Raw genomic sequence first — 20,898 nt, 5'->3', positions numbered from 1 at the left:
AACTGTCAACCGTAGGTTACATGGCACAGGAGAGACACTAGTGAGTGGTCAAATATAAGAGGTAGCAATCGGTGCAGTCCAGGAACATACAGTGAGTGGGCGCAGCTTACCAAATGTACAAGATATAGTAGGTAACAATCAATTAAATGGAATCAAAGTGACACTGGTGAATGGCCAGAAAAAAATAACCAGAATGTAAGAAGTAGCGTCGGTGTAATCCAGGGATAGAAAGTGAATGGGTGCAGCTTACAGGACTGAATAAAATATATATGAGGTAGCAATCAGTGCATAATAAGGATAAAGGAGAGATGGGTGCAGCTTACAGAGTATAAAGTATACAAATAGGAATAAAATACTAAGGAAATACTGGAACCAGTATTGGCATGGCAAACAATAGGCTACGATAGACATATATGGCACTAGTGTGCAACCGGTAGCATATGAGGTAGCGATCAGTGCACTACCGGTGAGAAAAAAGTGAAAATGGGTGCAGATTACATAAAGTGAATAAAATACCAATAGAAGTATAATACTGCAATAAAATACTAAAGAAATACTGGAACCAATATAGGTGCAAACAATAGGCTACAATAGTCAAACATGACACTAGTGAGCAAAATGTAGCATATGAGGTAGCGATCAATAAAATACTAAAGAAATACTGGAACCAATATAGGTGCAAACAATAGGCTACAATAGACACATATGACACCAGTGAGCAACCGGTAGCATATGAGGTAGCGATCAGTGCACTATCGGTGAGGAAAAAGTGAAAAAGTGAAAAAGGGTACAGGTTACATAAAGTGTATAAAATATCGGTAGTGTAAGTATAATACTGCAATAAAATGTTAAAGAAACACTGGAACCAATATACGTGCAAACAATAGGCTGCAATAGACAAACATGACACTAGTGAGCAACCGGTAGCATATGAGGTAGCGATCCGTGCACCATCGGTGATGCAAAAGTGAAAATGGGTGCAGGTTACATACAGTGTATAAAATACCAGTAGAAGTATAATACTGCAATAGAAGGCAGACACTTAATCACACAAAGATACCTATTATATAAAGTCTATATAGATACTTAGTTATATACAGTCTGAGGTAGGTGACATAGCCGGTAGCTCTCTTTTGAGAGTTGTTGCTTTTAGAGCATGGGAGGAAAGTTTGAACCGATAGTCAAAAATAGTCAGAAAGACTAGTCCATGATGGCCGCCAAAGAGAAAGAATAGTCTAACATGGCCGCCAAAGTAGGGGGGATGGCGTCATTAGTCCTCTTTTAGTTGTTGCTGTTTTGAGAGCAGGGACGAGCAGTTTCAGATTCTATTCCGGCTGGCTCAGAGTCTTGCTTGCTGTGGAGAGTCTTATCTCTGTTTTTGTTATCTTAGGTGAAACTGTAGAGGGGCCTCGTGGGCTCAGGCGGTACAGGAGGGGATTAATTGCTAATTTTTATGGCCCCCGCCATTTTGAACAAAGGAGTTTTTAGAGAATGAAAAACAAAATAGAAAAAACGAGTAAGGCAAAGTAAATACCTTATCCAGCTTTCTATTCAGCATGTGCTCTGTAGTCCCAGCCTCGGGGCAACGCCGATATTTGCCAGCGTTCAGTTAAGATGGCCGGGTGCGGGGGGGGGGGCTCTCTCAGCCCTCCGATGCCGCCGCGACTCACTGCTGCGGAGCCGGCGGCTCTGCTTCTCTGTTCCCTGCTGGTCGCGGCAATCAGTGTAACAACCTGCGTCTCCGCCGTAGAGCGGGCGGGGGGAGTGGGGGGCCTCTCTCGACCCCCCGCCGCCGCCGTGAATCCTGTGGGGCCGCTCGGTGGTGACAGGCAGATCCCCCGCAGCCAGGAGCCCTTCCGCGGGCAGCACAGGGCTCGCGGCTCCAAGCGTGGCCAGCGACGCGAGACTCCCCAGTCCGGTGAAGTCCCGGGAGCCCTCCTGCGTCTCACGCCCCTCAGGACCGCTCCGGCTGTGATGGGCAGGCCCCCAGACCGTCAGGAGCCCTCCCGCGGGCAGTAAAGCACTCGCTGTGCGGGACTCCCCTGCAGAACCGTCCGGTGTGGCCACGGGAGCCCTCCGACCTCCGGGCGATCCCCGACTCCAGCTGCACCAACGTCCAGCGCCCGTGTGTAGCGCCAGAGCAGCAGCCGATCACAGGCAGCTCCAACGATGTCTAGCGGTGCGCAGCTCCTCAGTAGAACCACCACAGGTCCGGTACAGAACGGGCGCCTTCCTACGACCACAGGGCGATCCCGGACTCCAGCACCTCCAAGGTCCAACGCAGCCCCTCCTGAAGGGGCTGCCTGATCGGAGGATCGATAGCCATGCTCAGTAGCACAGGATACCAGACTCCCCGTGCCCAGTCTGGAGCCTCAAGGATGACTTAGGCCTGGTTGTTCTTGATCCTCTTGTGAACTCTGGGCAGTAGTGGCATGCAGGGAAATGTGTAGAGGAGGCCTGAGCGCCACTCGAGACAAAAAGGGTCACTGAGCAAGTGCCGCCTTGGAAACCCCAGTGCAGAAAACTGCTGACATTGTGCATTCTCAGTGGTGGCGAACAAATCTAACCAAGGCTGTCCCCACTGCTGAAAGAGACTTCGCACCACCTCTGGATGGAGAGGCCATTCGTGATCCGCTAGGTATCTTTGTCTGAGTTTGTCCGCTCTGGCATTCATAAATCCGGCCAGATGTTGAACTACCAGAGATAGGGTCTGGCATTCCAGCCATGTCCAGAGATGCAGGGCCTCTTGACCAAAGGTCCAAGGCCCCACCTGCCCTGTTTGCTGCAGTACCGCATGTCAGTGGTGTTGTCCGTTAACATCTGAACCAGCCTTCCCTGAAGGGAGGGCAGAAAGGCTTTCAATGCCAGTCGGATCGCTCGGAGCTCCAGCATATTGATGTGGAGACCGGTTTCTGCTGGAAACCAGAGTCCTATGATCTCCACCTCTCCAAGATGGCTGCCCCTTTGAAGAACCGGGTTTTAGAACCCAGCAGCGCCAGGGAAAATGCTTGAAGTCTTCGGATTCCCCTGCCTCGGCAAACAGAGACACGGGACACTTCTCGATGACGTCAAAGACCAAAGTTTATTGGCTGCAACCAGGAACAGAGATCTACGAAGCACAACACGGGTGGTTTGCTAGAGACTGCACAATTTCAATGAGCGGAGCATGGTCTTTTATGCCAAAAATCACATTCCAAAGTAGCATCAATTACATACAAACTAACCAATCACAGTGTGACATTTCAAAAGTAGCGCATGACGACAATCCCATTTTCCGTTGTCCAGCCCACCAGAAATGACCAAGCACATTCCAATATCCTGTCGGATCAGGCCGGACAAACCCATCATAAAACCTCAAGCCAAATCAGTGATTATCTCGTAAAGGAAGGAGCAGAAACAGATTAGAAGCAAGATAGAAAGGTGGGTGTAGTGTACTGTAAACTTCGGCATGTCCTGCTCTCTGATCTTTATCTGACCAGCTGCTTAACAAGGAACTGGCTCAGCGAGGTCAGCCTCGGGCAAGGGAGTCAGTTCGGCCAGGTCATTCAGAAGTCAGCTAAGGTGTACGTGTCCCAAGGACTCGCTCGGCCGCAGTCATCGGCCTATGTGAGGGCAACCACACAAAATGGCTGCCGTACACAAAATGGAACCCGAGGGTTCAAACGAAATCCCTGAATACGTCATGTTCTCATTGATTGATTAAGACGAAAACACTCGTACACACCACACTCATGATTTGCGGTCCGCTGACACCAAAATCGTCTATTTCCGACGACCTTTATTGAACGGGTTCGGAACCACCGAACCACAGATCCTCGAACTACGGAACTACACCTTCCCAGGAGTGACTAATCTGTCACTACTGTCTGATCAGGTAGGGGATAGGGATGGGATCTGCCTCTGATCCAATCGCAGTTTGTTAGCCACCACTGCAGATCTTTCACAGTTCCCTTTGTGCCGGAGAGATTCCCCTGATGCTGCGCCCACTGGAACTTCTGGTTCCACTGCAGAACTCGCATATGCCAGTGGGACATGTGTCACTAGCAGTATGCAGGAGCCCCTGAGGCTCAGCAGCTTCAGAGTCAGTTTCACTGAAACCCCAGATAGTGGCTGATCAGTATCATAGCTTTAAAATATTCTGGAATCGGTGCTCGGCTAAGAGAGCAGTCACTTCCTCACGGAGAAGGGAGAGATAATCCTCCATTAGCAGGTAGTGAGAACGTGGCATGAGAGGAGGGGTAGACTCGAAGGGGAGGTAGTAGCCCCATCGGACAATCTGCAAGATCCATATATCCGATGTTGTAGACTGCCAGTGGGCAGGTGATGGCGAATGCTGCTGCCAACCGGGTGCCAAGATCATAAAGGAGCAGATTAGAAGGCCTTGGAGTTGCTGCTACCTGACCCACAAGGTCTGTCGGTACAGTGTCCTCTGCCACACAGATGCTGGGGAGCTTGCGCGACTCAAAGGCAGATTGGGGGTGACGTACGGCTGGTGAGAGGCCTAAGGACTTGGCCGTCGCCTGCAAATCCTTAAAGTGCTTTAGCTCCGAATATGCCTTGTCTCGGATGAGACGGGTGCCATTGAAGGGCAAATCCATAAAGAAAGGTTGGACTTTACCCGAAAAGTCCGTCATTATCAACCAGGCGTAGTGCACCGGCCACTGTCGATAAAACCGCTCTGTCCAGTGAGTCCTTTATGTCCAATCCACAGCGAATAGTGAACGTTGCAGCGTCTCTCTCGTCGGTAACAGCCTGGGAGAGGATGGCCCATGCCTCCCATGGGACCTTTGCTTGCGAAGCCGTGTCCCACAGAGTGTGGGAGTAGCTGACCAAAAGTTGTGGTGTTCACATACCGCAATGCGAGGTTGGCAGATGAAATATTTTCTTACTAAAAGTGTCCAGCCTTTTGGATTCGCTGTCCGGTGGAGCGGAAGGAAATGCACCCTATGAAGTTGAGGTTTGGCCCACCTAGCTTTCCGGGTAGGGTGTTGGGTGAGGAAGTTTGGGTCTCCTCGTGTAGGGAGATGGCAGAGAGCGATCTTCCGTATTCACAGGAACTTTGTTCCTCACACCAGCCCATGTCGGAGTGGGAAAGAAGATGGGGACGGCACCACTAATGGGCACCGGCATCTGGCAAGGTCAACACGATGAGGCTGGTGCCATTCCGGATCCAGGAATGGACCCAAGGGAGCCCACTGGAGCCGGGCCTGAGCTACTGGCACAGAACAGAAAGGGCCCCCCATTAGTGCCGCAGAGGCGTCGGGCACCCAAATATGAGCATATGGCCTCATAAAACTTCAAGTTGGGCGGGGGTCGCTGTGGCTCCTGGAAAAGAAGCAATAGGTCTCACTTTTGGGACCTTATAAGTATTTAGTTATGCAGCATAATATCCTTGGTGCAACAACATTAACTGTTCCATGGTTAAACATTTATAAGGCCCCAAAGGCGAGACCTATCGGCTATGCCAATGCTTTTTTTTTTTAAAGGACAAGCAGTGCTATCAGGCACCGGCTGCCACTTAGAGGTAGAGAGACAGAGGTGTGTAGAGCGAGAGAGAGAGAGAGGTGTGTAGAGAGAGAGAGGTGTGTAGAGAGAGAGAGAGAGATAGGTGTGTAGAGAGAGAGAGGTGTGTGTAGAGAGAGAGAGAGAGGTGTGTGTAGAGAGAGAGAGAGAGGTGTGTGTAGAGAGAGAGAGAGAGGTGTGTGTAGAGAGAGAGAGGTGTGTGTAGGGAGAGAGGTGTGTGTAGAGAGAGAGATAGAGGTGTGTGTAGATAGAGAGGTGTGTGTAGAGAGAGAGAGATAGGTGTAGAAAGAGAGAGAGAGGTGTGGGAAGAGAGGTGTGTAGAGAGAGAGGGGCAGAGAGAGGGGTAGAGAGGTGTGTAGAGAGAGGGGTAGAGAGGTGTGTATGGGCTTCAGTCCTATTTTTCTTGCCCAGATAAAACCTCTGTAAACTAGCCCGCTGGCTCGGGTGAGAGTCAACGGTATGATCTCCGAACCATTTGAAGTTACTCGTGGCACAAGGCAGGGCTGTCCCCCCTACTGTTCGCTATCGCGATGGAACCACTTGCAGCCCGTATTAGACAGCACCACACGGCGAGGGGGATTAGTTTCAGTTCTCGCAGCTTGTTGATATCCATTTATGCTGACAACGTAACACTGTATGTACTTAACCCTTCGATTAATCTGGATCCTCTGCTGAGAGAATTCTTTAAATTTGGCGGATTGTCTGGCATAGCTATAAATTGGGCTAAGTCGGTTGTGTTCCCTCTGACCGACGGCACCCCTGAGGTGCGGTCCGAGTTTCCATTGCGCTGGTCAGCTGATGAGATCAAGTATTTAAGGGTCTGGTTTAGCCGCAGTCTGCAGGATATCTGGTCCCTAAACTTCGGACGTGCTATCGACTGGCTAGAAAGCAAAGAGGCAATTTGGTCCAGGTTGCCGCTCTCCCTTGCAGGCCGGATTGCCCTAACCAAGATGGTAATCCTCCCCAAATTTCTCTACCTATTTAACAATGTACCGATCCCGCTTACCAGTTATTTTTTCGCTTGCCTTCGCTCCCACTTGATCTCTTTGGTGTGGGCTGGCGGTCAAGCCAGGGTCTTTTGGGCATTGCTAACTCTGCCATTGCGCCAGGGAGGGCTGGGAGCTCCTGATATTCACCTCTATGCTCTCTGCTTGCAAGCTCAGTTTTTGCACTTCTGGGTGTACCCGACGCCCTATCAACCGCACGTCGCAGTAGAGCAGGATTCTTCATCGCCCACTCCCCTGGCGGTTGCACTTTACCAAAAACATGTTCGCCCCTCCTCGGATGTCGACTCTGCTAACACTCTACGCTGGGCTTGGCGCGAGTTACAGAAACGTGCAAAGCTCCCTCTTCTTTAGGCGCCCGCTGTCCCGCTGAAGAATTACCCGATGCTGGACTGCCTCGAGACGCATGGTGGTGAGGTAGTGCTTGGTGGAGCCCCCCTTCGCACCTTTGCGGATCTGTATCGAGACGGGGTCTTTCGGGACCCACCTACTCAGGAGGATGGGGAAGAAGCCCCATTTCAGGAGGTGTTCCTGTATCACCAGTTAAAACTAGCGTGCCGCTCCCTCTGGGAGAATTTCCCTGAGGCGCCTCCCACACTTAACGCCTTGCAAAATATACTAGCCCGCGCCTCACCCAAGAAACTGGTGACGCGCTTATATAACGAAATGCAGGACCAGACCCCCGTGGTGCAGCCTCGGTCTATGGCTGGACCTCCCTCTCACTGAGGAACAATGGTCGTTCTGTTGCAAACAATTAATGGAGCTTTCGCCCAACTATAGATTACACCTCATTCACTTCAAATTCTTGCATCGCTACTATCGTACCCCGATCAGTCTCCACCGCATGCGGCTACGTGAGGATGCCAAATGTTGGAGATGCGGTCTTGACAATGCCAGTTTCTTACATGTTGCATGGTTCTGCTCTAAGCTCATTGACTTCTGGCAAAAGATATTTGTTTGTGTAAACCAGATAGTTGGCAGAACTGACGAACCATCCCCACATCTGGGCCTGCTGGGGTTGGTAAATGAAACATTGCCTAACAGGAGGAAATTGCATGCTTTACTCCTGCTGTACGCTAGACGACAGATTGCACTTAAGTGGGGAAGACGCAGGCTGCCCAAGATCTCAGACTGGCTTTCGGATGTTACCTATGGTCATACTCAGCTGGGTGTCTACTGGGAGTCTATGCCTGCTGCCTCTCGACCTCGTGAAATCTGGGAGCCCTTTATAGAGTGGGCGGCGATCAGGGCGGCCTCCCCCGCCCCAGATTCTGGGTCCTCGACACAGGATGATAGGGTGGAACGGGCCCCTTAGATTGCTACTATTCATGATTAACATTGTGATGCCCCGGTTGGGTCGGTCCCTCCCCTCTAACATGGGATCATGGGCTGGGCTCCTTCTGTGACCAGGTCTCCGATGCCCCCTTGATCGAAGGTGACCCCTGTATGTTCACCCCCATGGCACTTCCCTGTCCAATTTCAATATGTTTTGTTTGTATGTAGACGCCCTGTACCTCTTATACGCTATCCATGCTAGATACTGCTTGTCCCCATGTATGCAAAATTGATGTCTGTGCACTGACTGATGCTAAGTTGCTTGGTTTTTTCTTAACCTTTTGTTCTAAGGGATTGTTGATTTTTTATCTACCTTTAGGTATTCACCATATATGATGGGTCCAGTTCACACACAATGCAACTCTTATGACTTACATAACCTATTCTCTAGGGCCCCTCTGGCCTTGTCTAAAACATGTCACATGTTGTTCGTTTTGAGTGTATAGGATGCATAGCTCCACAATGGTCAACAGTAACCTCCTGCTATCATGTAATATTATTGTTTATTTCATCACTTGTTACTTTTGTGCTGTCCAAATGCCCGATATTGCTTTCAGATACCCTACACTATTCGCGGCCGGCCCTTAGTGGTTGTAGGCGGCTTGCTGTGGAAACATACAATTCTCCTTGCTTTTCTTACTGTTGTCATGTATCAGATTTATATTGCTGCCGGCCACTACGTGGTTGTAGGCACTGAGCTGTGTCCATTGTCATTACCCATAATAAAAAGTTTAAAAACAAACAAAAAAAAACAAACACTGTGGACATTAGGGAACGGGAGAAGTTGAGGCACTTGTGTTCTGGCACAGTGAGTAAATTAAATATCCACATTTAACAAGGACTGTGGCATGAGGCAAAAGAAGAGGAAAATAAATTAAAGTGTACAATTTCAATGATTTTACATGAAATTGAGCTGGATGCTTTTTTATGTAGACGATATTTAATTGACAGACGATAAATTAAATCATCTTATGCGCGTGGATCGCATAATTACACATTTTTCGACACTAGGCTATAAATTAAATTTTGCAAAAACCCATATTGCCTTCTTGGAAGTTATTTTTCTCGGTTATGAGTTGAATAATGAGGTTAGGGGTTTAGCACCCCACTTTTTGGAGAAATGCGCTCAATTGCAACCTTTGTCTACCCCAGCCTTTGCTGGGTTTCTTGAATTTTGGCAGAGCCTAGATTTCAGATTATGTCCAGCGTATCAAACCGCTATATGCATTGATACAACCTCCTTTCTCGTCTTCCATTTGGCTTCCGGAACACACCGCAGCACTGTGGTCTTTGCAGTCGGATCTGCTTGCTACTCGGTATCTGTTGACATGTGATAGTATTACAAATTTGCTTATAAGGATTGTCCCAGGAACATTAGGTTTCACCTACGTGACTTTTGATGAAGGGGACACGGTTCCCTTTGTTTATAAATCAAAAACTTTTGACAGCGGTGCAGGAGGCAATTCTTAAAGAACGTTCTCAGGCAAAAGTATTTTTATGGTCTCGCCAGTGCACGCTTTGGAAGCTGTCACTAAGGCGAGCATGCCCAATTCTATGGCTCTGCATCCCTCTTTGGATATAATGGGCTAGTTCATCGACGTTGGCTGATGTCAATTTCATTTTTGATCCTTCTTTGCAGACACAAAAGTTTTTACAATATAAACATGTTCATCCTCTTCCTTTATCCTTACTCCCTCTTGATCAGTATAAATGTATAATTTACACTGATGGGTCTGCACAGTCCGCTATTGGTTCTAAACATGCTTATTCTACAGCATGCGCTATTGTGGCAGGCACGATAGCGGACGGTGATTTCACATCCTCCTTGGTTCACACATAATCCCTTGAGGACTGTATGGTGCAATTGGCGAATTTCGTGCTTTACTATTAGACCTTGAGTTTGCCAATCCTGAAGTGCTTACTCTTGTAGTGTGTGATTCTTTCTACTGTGTACAATCCTTTAATGACAGCCTATTCTTTTGGCAACAGAATGATTTTCGCAATTCTCAAGGTAGCGCAATTAAGCATAAAACGCTTTGGGTCCAGATGGCCGCTCTTAAGGAACGTTTGCACTGACATGTAATCCATACTTTAGGCCATCAATGTGTGGTAGCACACGCTGTTGGTAATTCTATAGCTGATGAAGCAGCCAAATCTGCAGTAGCTACTTGCACTGTAGCAGCTGTTACAAGATCTATGACTAAAATTGATGATATTTTGGCTGCTATAACTGCGACGAAGGAGGGGACACCTTTTCCCCAGGGTTTCCCTGCTCGTTATACCCATCATTTAACTACTGATCAGGTTCCATTTGTAACTATCCCTTCAGTTGGTTAACTCTTGATTCCCAACGAGGACCGCAGGGTTTCTCTTACTGTGGCTGCCCATGAAGGAATGGCTTCTGTGCAAGCAGGAGTGCAGCCATAATTTCTCTTTTACAGCAAAGTTATTGGTGGGGCGGATTATATAAACAAGCCGCAAATATGTACTTTCCTGTGACATTTGTCAATAGATTAAACCTTCTACTGTCTCGCGAACGGTACACACTCAACTTTATTTCTAATCAGCCATTCAGTTTATTTATCTTAATCACTGCGGTCCCTTGTCCTCTGACAATGCTTTCAAATACATTTCGATTGCAGTGGATTTGTGAACTAGATTCCTCTGGGTTTTGGCAGTAGCGCTGTGCTGATGCTCGTACTGTTATAAAAAATGTGCATGTCTTTGTAAGGACATATGCCGGTAGCACCTTCCACTCAGTTCAAGGTCCGGATTTTGCCTATAAAGCTTACCGTGATTCGATGAAGTCGGTGTGGGTGCAGGTGCATTTCTCGTCTCCATATCAGCCTGAGGGCCCTACAGTTGTAGAGCGGATGAACCGTAACTTGTAGCAATTTAACAGCAAGGGTATTAAGTACAGGCCGGAGCTGGTTAACTCCTCTATATGGGGTTCAACGTGCACTCAATCTCCCTCGAAGGTCTCTGGGTGGGCGGACCCCGTACAAAATGCTCTTTGGCATTAAGTTCTTTGTGCCTGACCTTGATGGTCTAGACGTTGTGGCGGCTGCCGTAACATTTGACGTAGATAACCACTTTACTATGCTACAGGATCTACAAAAGAATTGAGATGCTCTAGCAAAATCGCATTTGCCCTCGCCGACTGATATAGCAGTCTAAGTTCCTGTTTCTGGCTGGCTTCCTAAAGTTGGAGATCTGGTCTGGGAAAAAGTGGCAAACAAGAAAGAATTTGGACCCTCCTACCGTGCTCCGGTCCTGGATTTGAAGGGCACTCGAACTGTAATTTTGCCTCCATTGCCTGGATGCAAGAATAACCATTTCAATTCCGTGGAACATGTCAAACCACATCATATGGCTGATTCTCAATAGCATGCCAAGAAGTGTCCCAAGTGGGAATCCGTCACTCCAGCAGATTAATGCTGTTTCTCTTGAATCTCTCAGAAACATTGAAGGGGAGCTGGCGTCTTCAATTGATTTAGCGTCTGTTTTACCTTCAATGACTGTGTCACTGGAAAATTAGTAGAATACCCCGCTAAATGAACTACATTCGAATACTAATGGTGAACAAGCTCCACTGTTCCAGCTCAGTTCTAGCGGTTACCATCATGACCAGGATAACTTTTCTTTAGATACATCTTCATTGTCTTTGTCTATTGCTGTGCGTCCAACACAGATTTGTGTTTCCTTCTCATGGTTGAAGACCACGTACCTGGTCCCGCCTTGGACTTACATCTGGATCGTGTTGTCAATAGTGTTCCTTTTCATGAGGATTGGTTTCATGACTGTCTTCTTTCTTTTGATCAATGGACACTATTTACCTGAAGGCTCTGCTGTGGAACTAGTTGATGGAGTACTGGCCCCACATACTTCTTTGCATAAAATGAAAAGAGACCAAACATTAGTTAATATTTTAGCAGTCCCAATCGCTGATGGCATTGTGTGGGACAAAGTGCCTTTCGTTGTTTATGGTCGGACGTAGACCTTGCAAATTCCATATAGGTTCTGTGTCTCTTTGGGGGATGTTATTTTACCTGGAATGCATTCAGATGATTGGGATGTCAGTGCTGTTAATTCTTTGTTTTCTGATTTACAATACTATATTGTTTTTGATACAGAAGATCTGTATTCGAATTCGGCAAATTATGCAGATTTCTTTTGGTACAAATTATATGGCCATCATTTCCTTCATAAATCCAATACTCAAAGACCCACTTTCAATTACACACAATGGGAACATTGTCTGACACCATCTCAAATAAGTTTAGTTACACAGAAAAATAAATGTAAATATTTTTCGGGTTACAATTTATCTGACCCAGCATCATATTATTTTGAATTGAGTGTCCCTAGATTGAACAAATATATGCTTACACAGACTCACCTAATGTATGCTTCATCTTTCATAGATGATGTGTCACTGAAGGGTTATGATTTTTGGAAGGACACTGTTGACCTAAAATCTATTAGGGGCACTAAAGATTGGCAAGTAAAGGGGAGTAAATCCTTGCAACATACATGTATAATACCTTCTCAAATATTATTTTTGAATCAGATGATGCAACTAAAAACTATGCACAGGGTGTGAATGCTGAGGGGGGAGCATTTGAGTGTGAAAGAAATGGCAGAAGCGGAGTGAGTGAAAGAGTATCTATGAGAAATAGTATGAGGGAAAATACGCAAAACTAGTGAGAGGAAAAGCGGGCATGAGTGGAAGATTCCTTCAGCATACTTCAAAGATTTGATGGAAGGGAAGCCCAGACTAGAGGCTTAATGTTAAATTCTTAAGTTCAACATTAAAGCACACAGCATTATGAATGTGTCCTTTTGAGAAGTGTCATTCTGAGAACAGTCTTAAGGGGTAAACAGACATAACTTTACAGGAAGAAAGGCGAGCATTTGAAACTGTAATAACCGTCAATGTTCAGGCCATCTCATTACAGGTATTGTAGCGGAACACACAGCAGGTGCATGTGAGAAAAGAGTAAGGCACGGACAAGGAGTGAGTAGGTCCTTAATGTTATTTTTAAGGTTTCCATAATGAGAGATGGTTCTTAAGATTTAATGCTGTTATTGAGTTCTAGCATGTTACCATAAAACACTAAGAGGGTTATTTAGAGGTGTCCCGTATGTCCTGCCTGCCCTATCTGCATTGTATACCAATGTTTGCATGAGTATATTCTAGATAGGGCACCCACTATTTAGAGTTTATGCTCATTTATGCAATCCTTTTTTTTGTCACAATAAACATTTATTTCAAAGGAGAAACAGACTTCTTTGAAGTAGGTGTAACATAGCAACAAATGGCAAGAGATTCAACAAGTACAACAGGGAAGATGAAAAAATAAAAGTAGTTCCTCCAAGACAGTGAAATAAGTAAAAGGACAGTAATCAAGCTGTAGCAATCACTACTTGTTTTGTGCTGCAGCCGAAAACCATGTATGCAATCTTGATACTGCGGACCAAACATCCTAGAAGAACTGGCAGATGCCCACACCCACCAAACTTGAAATAACACCCGAAATCTTTGAACATAATCTTTCCTAGTAACTAGGCTTACTTGATACAAGGCAACTAATGGACATAAATGTGCTTGCCACTTAGTCACAATAGTACATCTTACTGCACCAGATTTCCACCTTTTATTAGACTGGTTACGTACCTGGAGAGGCATCACATCGTTGCTGACCAAGAAAAGTAGCAGATGGAAATCTGAGATGATGTCAAGAAAAACAGAGGACGTGTTCTGGGACAGATAGGTGGATAGGCTGTGGAAGTCCTTCAGAAAAACAAGATTAATTAGACAGTACATTCTGGTGAGTAAAATGTTCACAACTGGTACAAATTCATAAAAACAGATCTCAGTATTCACAGTCCTCAAGGTTTGGTGACAACAATTGGCACGAAAGAACAAGTTACTTACCTTTGGTAACGCTTTTTCTGGTGGATACAGTATCTGCCTGTGGATTCCTCACCTTTTGAATTATACCTCAGCCAGCATTCCATGGAAACTTTTTCTAGTTCTCCCACTTAGACGAGAACATCAGAATGGAACGGCTCCGCCCGTGACTCCGCGTGATGTTATCAGAGCCATAAGAAGCTTGCTGACGTTAGTTCCTCCTAATTTTTCCATGCCCTCCAGACAAACGGGCGGACCGACAACATAATACAAGTATATACAGTATACAAAATATATGTACACAAATACATACAGTATATAGGTTAAGAGAAAAAGCTAAAAATGAAAGCATTTCCTAACAACAAACTGTATGGCGAACAAATGACATTAAAAACAACAATGTCAAACAATAAGAACTTTTTTTCGGTATATGCAGGTGGACAACGGGGAGCCGGGTGGGACAGTGAGGTATCCACCAGAAAAAAGCTTTACCGAAGGTAAGTAACTTGTTCTTCTGATGGATACATCTGCCTGTTGATTGCTCACCTTTTGAATTGAGTCCCCAAGCTGTTCCTCTCCCGTAGGAGGGTGTCCACCTACCTATACCAAAAAATCCTGCTGCACAGAACGTGCAAAATGGCCATCCCTCCTAAACTCAGAATCTAAGCAGTAATGCTTTGTAAAAGTGTGGAGGGAGACCCAAGTTGCCACCTTGCAGATGTCTACAACAGGGACACCTCTAGCCAAAGCAGAAGAAGATGACTTCGCTCTGGTGGAATGAGCTCTAATACCTTCAGGCAGCTCCTTCTTGGCCAAGGGCTAGCAGATATTGATGCACAAGATGATGAACCCGGAGAGTGTTCGTTTGTGCACAGCTTTGCCATTCATTCTTCCTACATAACCAATGAAGAGCTGGTCATCAAGCCTTAAGTCCTTAGTTCTGTCCAGATATAAGCTGACTGCCCTTCTAGGTCCAGGCCGTGAAGTCTCTCCTCCTCCTTGGAAGGGTGTGGGGGAGGATAGAAGGTAGGTAAGTTAATAGACTGACCAAGATGGAAAAGAGTAACCACCTCAGGCAGGAAAGCAGCCCTGGTCCCGAGAACCATATTATCTGCATGAATGGTTAAAAAGGGAGTTTAAAACTAAGAGCCTGAAGTTCACTTACCCTCCTGGTGGAGGAAATAGCAATCAGAAAAAATGCCTTGAAAGTAAGAAGCCTTAAAGGGCAACTCTGAAGAGGCTCAAAAGGAGATCCCATCAGAAATGTAAGTACTAAATTGAAATCCCACTCAGGCATAATAAAGGGAGTGGGAGGGAACCTATTAGTGAGGCCCTTAATGAACCACATGACAATGGGTGACTTAAATACAGACTGCTGGTCTGGCAAACAAAGGAAAGACGACAAGGCCGACTAGTAACCCTTAACCGTAGCCATAGCACACCCTTGCTGGGCCAAGGAAAGTGAAAAACCAAGTACATCAGATAAATAGCCCTTCAAAGGACCAATGGTTCTCTCTCCACACCACTTCTCAAACTTGGACCATTTAGAGGTATAAAAAGATTTGGTGGAGTGTCTCCTGGATGATAAATTAACATCCACCCCATCCGGAGGGAGACACAAAGAATTCAGGTTGCCCCGTTCAATCTCCAGGCACGAGGGTGCAGGCTCTGGAGGTGGGGGTGTAAAACCTGCCCCTGCGACTGCAAGAGGTCTGCCCTGAGAAGGGGATGGAGCAGAGGGTGCGATGAGAGGTGAAGGAGGTCTGTGTACCACACCCTTCTTGGCCAATCCAGCGACATCAATATGACTTGGGCCCGGTCTTGGCGAATCTTCCTCAGAACTCAAGGAAACAAGGATATGGGGGGAAACGCGTAAAGAAGCTGTGAGCCCCAATCCAATTGAAATGCATCCCCCAACGCTCCCCGCATCAGATACTGAAGACTGCAGAACAGTAGGCAGTGCACGTTCTCTTGAGTGGAAAAAAGGTCCAACCGAGGAAACCCCCAAATCCCACAGATGTGATGGACCACCTCCGGATGAAGCCGCCACTCGTGATCGGCCAAGTATCGCTGACTGAGACTGTCCGCATGCACATTTAGCACCCTGCCAGATGATTTGCAATTACAAAAATCTGATGGCCCTGAGCCCAGGACCAGAGTCACAGAGCCTCCTTGCAGAGACGATACAACCCTACACCTCCCTGCTTGCTTATGTACCATGCAGTAGTTTTGTTTGTCAGGACTTGAACAGACTGACCGCAAAGGGAGGGAAGAAAGGCCTTGAGAGCCAAACGTATAGCCCGCAATTCCAGAAGGTTGCTGTGGAGTAAACTTTCCTCTAGAGACCAAAGATCCTTGATCTCCAGATCCCCCAGAGGATCACCCCACCCTAGACTAGAGACATCCGTGATCACCGTGGCCACCGGTGGAGGAAGTTGAAAAGGTTTCCCTTGAGACAGGTTGCCCTGCACACTCCACCAAGGCAGCGCCCCTGCAGTGTCTATGGTGATTTTGACCATCTCCTTGAGATCTCCATTGCGCTGATACCACTGCCTACGGAGGCACCACTGGAGTGCCCTCATGTGCCAGCGGGCATGGTTGACAAACAGTATGCAGGAAGCGAACAGACCGAGCAGGCATGGGACTTTCTGGACTGGAGCAACTGCTCCATCGTAAAACAAAGGAAACATCTCCTGAATGTAGAGAATCCCCTGCGTGAGGAGGCGGGAAAGCTCGACACATAGTAGTGTCCAGTACTGCCCCTATGAACAGGCTCCGCTGAGAGGGCACCACGTGAGATTTGGGTACACTTATCGAAAAGCCCAAGTCAAACAACAGCTCTGTTGTTACCTGCAGATGATGCAGCACCATCTCTGGTAACTTTGCTTTGAGCAGCCAGTCGTCCAGATAGGGGAAAACGGGAATCTCCGAACTTCTGAGATGAGCTACCACCACCGCCATCACCTTTGTGAAGACCCGAGGTGCGGCTTCCGATGCGACTTCAGGATGGGGATGTGAAAATACGCATCCTGTAAATCGATCAACACCATCCAGTCTTCTTGCTGCAGTGCCAGAAGAACCTGAGGTAGGGTCAACGTCTTGAATTTCTCCTGCTTGAGGTAAAAATTCAAGACCCCGAGGTCTAGAATCGGTTTTAAACTGCTGTACGTCTTGGGGATCAGGAAATAACTGTAGTAACGTCCTTGACCCCTTTCCTGCTCCGGAACCACCTCTATCGCACCTTTCTGCAGTAAGGCAAGAACCTCCTGCTGCAGGAGCAGTAAATGGTTCTCTGAACACCAACCCTGGCGAGGAGGGTTAGGAGTTAGAATCTCTTGGAAGGGTAGGGTTGACCCATTCTCTACAAGATTCAAAACCCAAAGGTCTGATGTAATATATTTCCAATCTTCTAGAAAATGGGACACCTGACCCCGTACAGGACCAACATGCTCCAAGATGGAGGATCTAGAGCTTTTTCTTGTGGTATCAGTGGTGGGGACAGGGGAGGAAGAAGAGGAGGAGGACTGTTGCCGGGAGGCCCCCCACAGATGACCTCTACCCTATTCCTCTGTACGATTTGTACAAAGGGTTCTGCTGCTGCCGACGGCCTCTAAAGGAAGCAGTCTTCCCAAAACCTTGGTACCTCCTATAACCAAAACCCCTAGGTTGGGACTGCAGTACTAAGGATTTTGCAGTAGCTCTACTGTCCTTGAAACGTTGTAGAGCTGAATCCGCCTTTGCAGCAAGGAGAAGGGACCGATCAAAAGGCAGATCAAGAAGAGTAGCCTGCATATCCGGAGAGAACCCTGAAGAACTGAGCCAGGCATGCCTCGTGGTAGCCACGGAGGAGCCCATCACCCTGGCTAGAGAATATGTAGTATCCAGCCCAACTGGATTACCTGACTGGCTTTAGCCTCCGTTTCTGCCAAAACTTCCAAAAAGGAACCACGGTCATCCTCTGGTAACTTAGGTGCCAACTGTTTAGCCGAGTCAATTAAGGCATGGATATACCGCCTCAAAAAGCACGTGGCATTAGTGGACTTTAACGCCATACTTGCCGAGGAGAAAACCTTCTTGGCCGACTGCTCCAATTTCTTTGAGTCTCTGTTCCCAGAGTGGTGGGGAAAGACCCAGCCGACTGCTTGGAATAAGAAGCCTGTACTGCCAAGCTTACCGGCGAAGGATGGGCAGTAAGGAAAGCAGGATCACCAGAAGCAGGCTTGCCACAGTCCTTGAAACAGCAGGGGCAGATAAGGGTTTGTGCCACACCTCCAGAACTGGCTCCGTCAAAGCCTCATTGAAAGGCAACAGAGGTTCCATAACAGAAGATGGACAATGCAACATCTCAGTAAGAAGATTTGACCTGATCTCAGCCGTGGGTAGTTGAAGGTCCAAAAGGTCAGCAGCGTTTCTGATGACAGCATGGTATGGTTCAACATCCTGTGAAGGTTTTCAGGGATAAAAGCTCCCACTACGGGAAGTGTCTAAGCCACTGGTCTCCCTTAGGCCCTTGAATTCATCAACGGAGTCGAGGATTTCTCCTCCTTCCGTCTGATCCTGCTGGTACTCCTCTTCCTCCAGAAGCCTTTGGGCTTCTCTACTGGAGCACATTTTCAGAATCGTGGTCGGCGGTGCCGAAACTAAAGACATCAATGTTTGCGTCGAAGAAGGACCCTCTGAAGCGGGCAATGGCGCTGCTTAAAGCCGAGAAGGTGTCGGCCCAACATCAGATGGTGTCGTAGACTGAGGTATCACAAACATGTCAAACATTGCATTGAGACAATGCGACAGATCCGACCCTGGACCTGGAAAGGGTGGATAAGGATCTGGAACCACCGGGTCTGGATCCAATCGAGGCCACGTGGAGGGCTGTGGCTGCAGCGCAGGGGACATCGAATCCTCTACAGGCGAAGCCTCAGAAACAGGAGAAGACTCCCTGGGCGCCCGAGAAACCCTCAGCGAATAGGTCGGAGTTGCCTGTGGAGAAGGTGACAACGAGACGACATCCTTAGCAGGAGAAGTCTACCTCGAAGCACTACCCTTCGAAGAACGACGTTGAGATCCATGCCTTCGCTTCTTTTTTTTACACACACAAACACCCCCCCCCCCCATAGTATTTGAAAGAAAGAGTCTTTATTGTCAGCCACTATCACTTTTTACTGTTTGTCTGCCTTTTTCATTCCTTCCTCCAGAAATGTTTCCAAATCTCCTTACAGGAAGTGGTGACGTACAAGACAATAAGTGTTCCTAGCTGTATATGTATTATTTATTTATTTTATTTGTGTATTTATTTATATAGCGCACAACAACCCAAAGGCGTCTAGGAGCTATATAACACGACTTGGTTGAAATGAGTATCATTTGATCTGGAGCCACAATCAAGGGCTGTACAAAACACATCTGGAGCTGCTCAAGTAGCTGCTTTGCTGACCACATCAACCAGTTAGTGGCTTGGACAACTACAGCTGCAGTGGCTCTTTGTTTGCATGTAGAGTTAACCTGCATAGCTCTGGAGGGTGTGCCCCTCTGCTCTGCTTTACACTGATAAGGAAGACACTTACTGAATCTTTAGAGTTTTGTTTTTTTCTTTAGTGAACACAACAATCACACTTGCTTACTGAGGTCTCCCATGAAATGGTTTGAGACCCCAAAGAGCGGCTAGTCACTAGGTACAGATCTTTTCATTGCATAAATTCAGTGTAACATAGCCTGATATTATATATTTATATACAAAGGTTAAAGTAACGTTATGGTTAGGTGAATTTGTCAATGACAAACTTTAAAGTTTTTAACAAAAAAAAAAAAAAAACAGAAATTCACCAGTTAAAGTTAGCAGCACTAACTAGAACTTGTGCCCCCGCCATTCACTGCTTATGAACTCACATATGACATCACTCATGACATGTTCTATGACATTATTGAAGTCATCCAAGCTTCGTTTTCCAGCATATTGCTCTGTAAATTACTATGGCATTAAGGCCTGGCAGTAAGAGGGAAACTATCAGCTATTTTTACTGCCATCACAGATACAGCTCCCTTAGGTGTAGAAATCATGCATTATGTGCAGCACTAACCCTGTACCACACACTACAGCTAGAATAGTTCACATTAACAAATCAACCACAACCACCAGTGCGGGGAGGGAAAACAAAAATCTACTCCCAGCCAGCTGGAGCATTTTCAAAGCTCACGCCAGACTGTGTTCGCACCTGTATGGTGGGAGTTTTGAAAATGCTCCAGTCAGGCAGGAGCAAACACAAATTTCCCTGCTTGCGCCGCTGGGGGCAGGGAAACCGCTATGTCCTGGGGGTGGGCTCCTGAAGACATAGCCTGTGATCCGGCCCTGGGGAATAGGGACTTCAGGTCATTAAATGCTCACTGGGGAGGAGAGGGGGATATAAGTGGAGGGATGGGGGAAGGGGTGCCCTACCCTTTTCAGTGTTTTTGCAGCCCTGGGGTGGGGTCTCTGTGGATTAAATCGGCCTGCGGAGCAGCAGGCCCCTCTCCCCCACGAAATTGAGCAGGGTCCCGGGGTCAAAATCGGCCTGGGGAAGAGGGGTGCGTGGCCTCCTCTTTCAGGAAATTGGGCTGGTCCCCGGGGGATGAGGTCTTTAGGGCCGAAATTGGTCTGGGCATGGTGGCCACACACATCACCTCCCCCTAAAGATGAACAATATTTCCACCTAGAACCTGACCTGGCCTGGCCCACCCCAAGGGGCTTAAAAAACACGTGTGGGAGACTGTGCTGGTTGTTTTTATTTATTTATATGTAATTTTGCTGCAGATTCTCGGACCTCCGTGGATCCGCCACAAACTTGCGCCATAATTTAAAATAAAAAAACAAGTTTTTGGTTCCAGGCGGTGTCCCTCCAGGACCCCCCTACCATGCCTTGAGTTCTTTTTATTTTAGGACTCTGGACAGAGTCTTAAGTTGGCTGCCATCACTTACTGGTTGAGGTAGCTATTCAGGTTTGAGCATTAATAGCTCAACACCTACTAAACAGATGGGGTCCCCGAACCCTTAATAGCTGAGGGAGGGTGCACCCGTAAAGGAAATGGCCCTGTGGGTGTGCATCCCAGGAACTTTTATGGCTCCGGGAGGGGGTTGCAGGGCACTCCTCC

The 20,898-nt window shown here is 47.2% G+C and overlaps 1 protein-coding gene across 1 annotated transcript in view; it reads right to left on the bottom strand.

The window, feature by feature from the left end:
- NPLOC4 (NPL4 homolog, ubiquitin recognition factor) overlaps window positions 1-20,898 on the bottom strand; it is a 537,117-nt gene that overhangs the window by 22,901 nt on the left and 493,318 nt on the right. Inside the window, exon 15 of the mRNA XM_086931004.1 lies at window positions 13,540-13,656. Coding sequence (XP_086787130.1) covers window positions 13,540-13,656 — 117 coding nt within the window. The remainder of the gene's footprint in view (window positions 1-13,539; window positions 13,657-20,898) is intronic.

The sequence above is a fragment of the Lissotriton vulgaris genome, chromosome 7 (genome assembly GCF_964263255.1).
Source record: "Lissotriton vulgaris chromosome 7, aLisVul1.2, whole genome shotgun sequence".
Lineage (NCBI taxonomy): Eukaryota > Metazoa > Chordata > Amphibia > Caudata > Salamandridae > Lissotriton > Lissotriton vulgaris.
The sequence above is the reverse complement of the archived record's forward strand: the minus strand, read 5'-3'. Positions and strand labels throughout refer to the sequence as shown.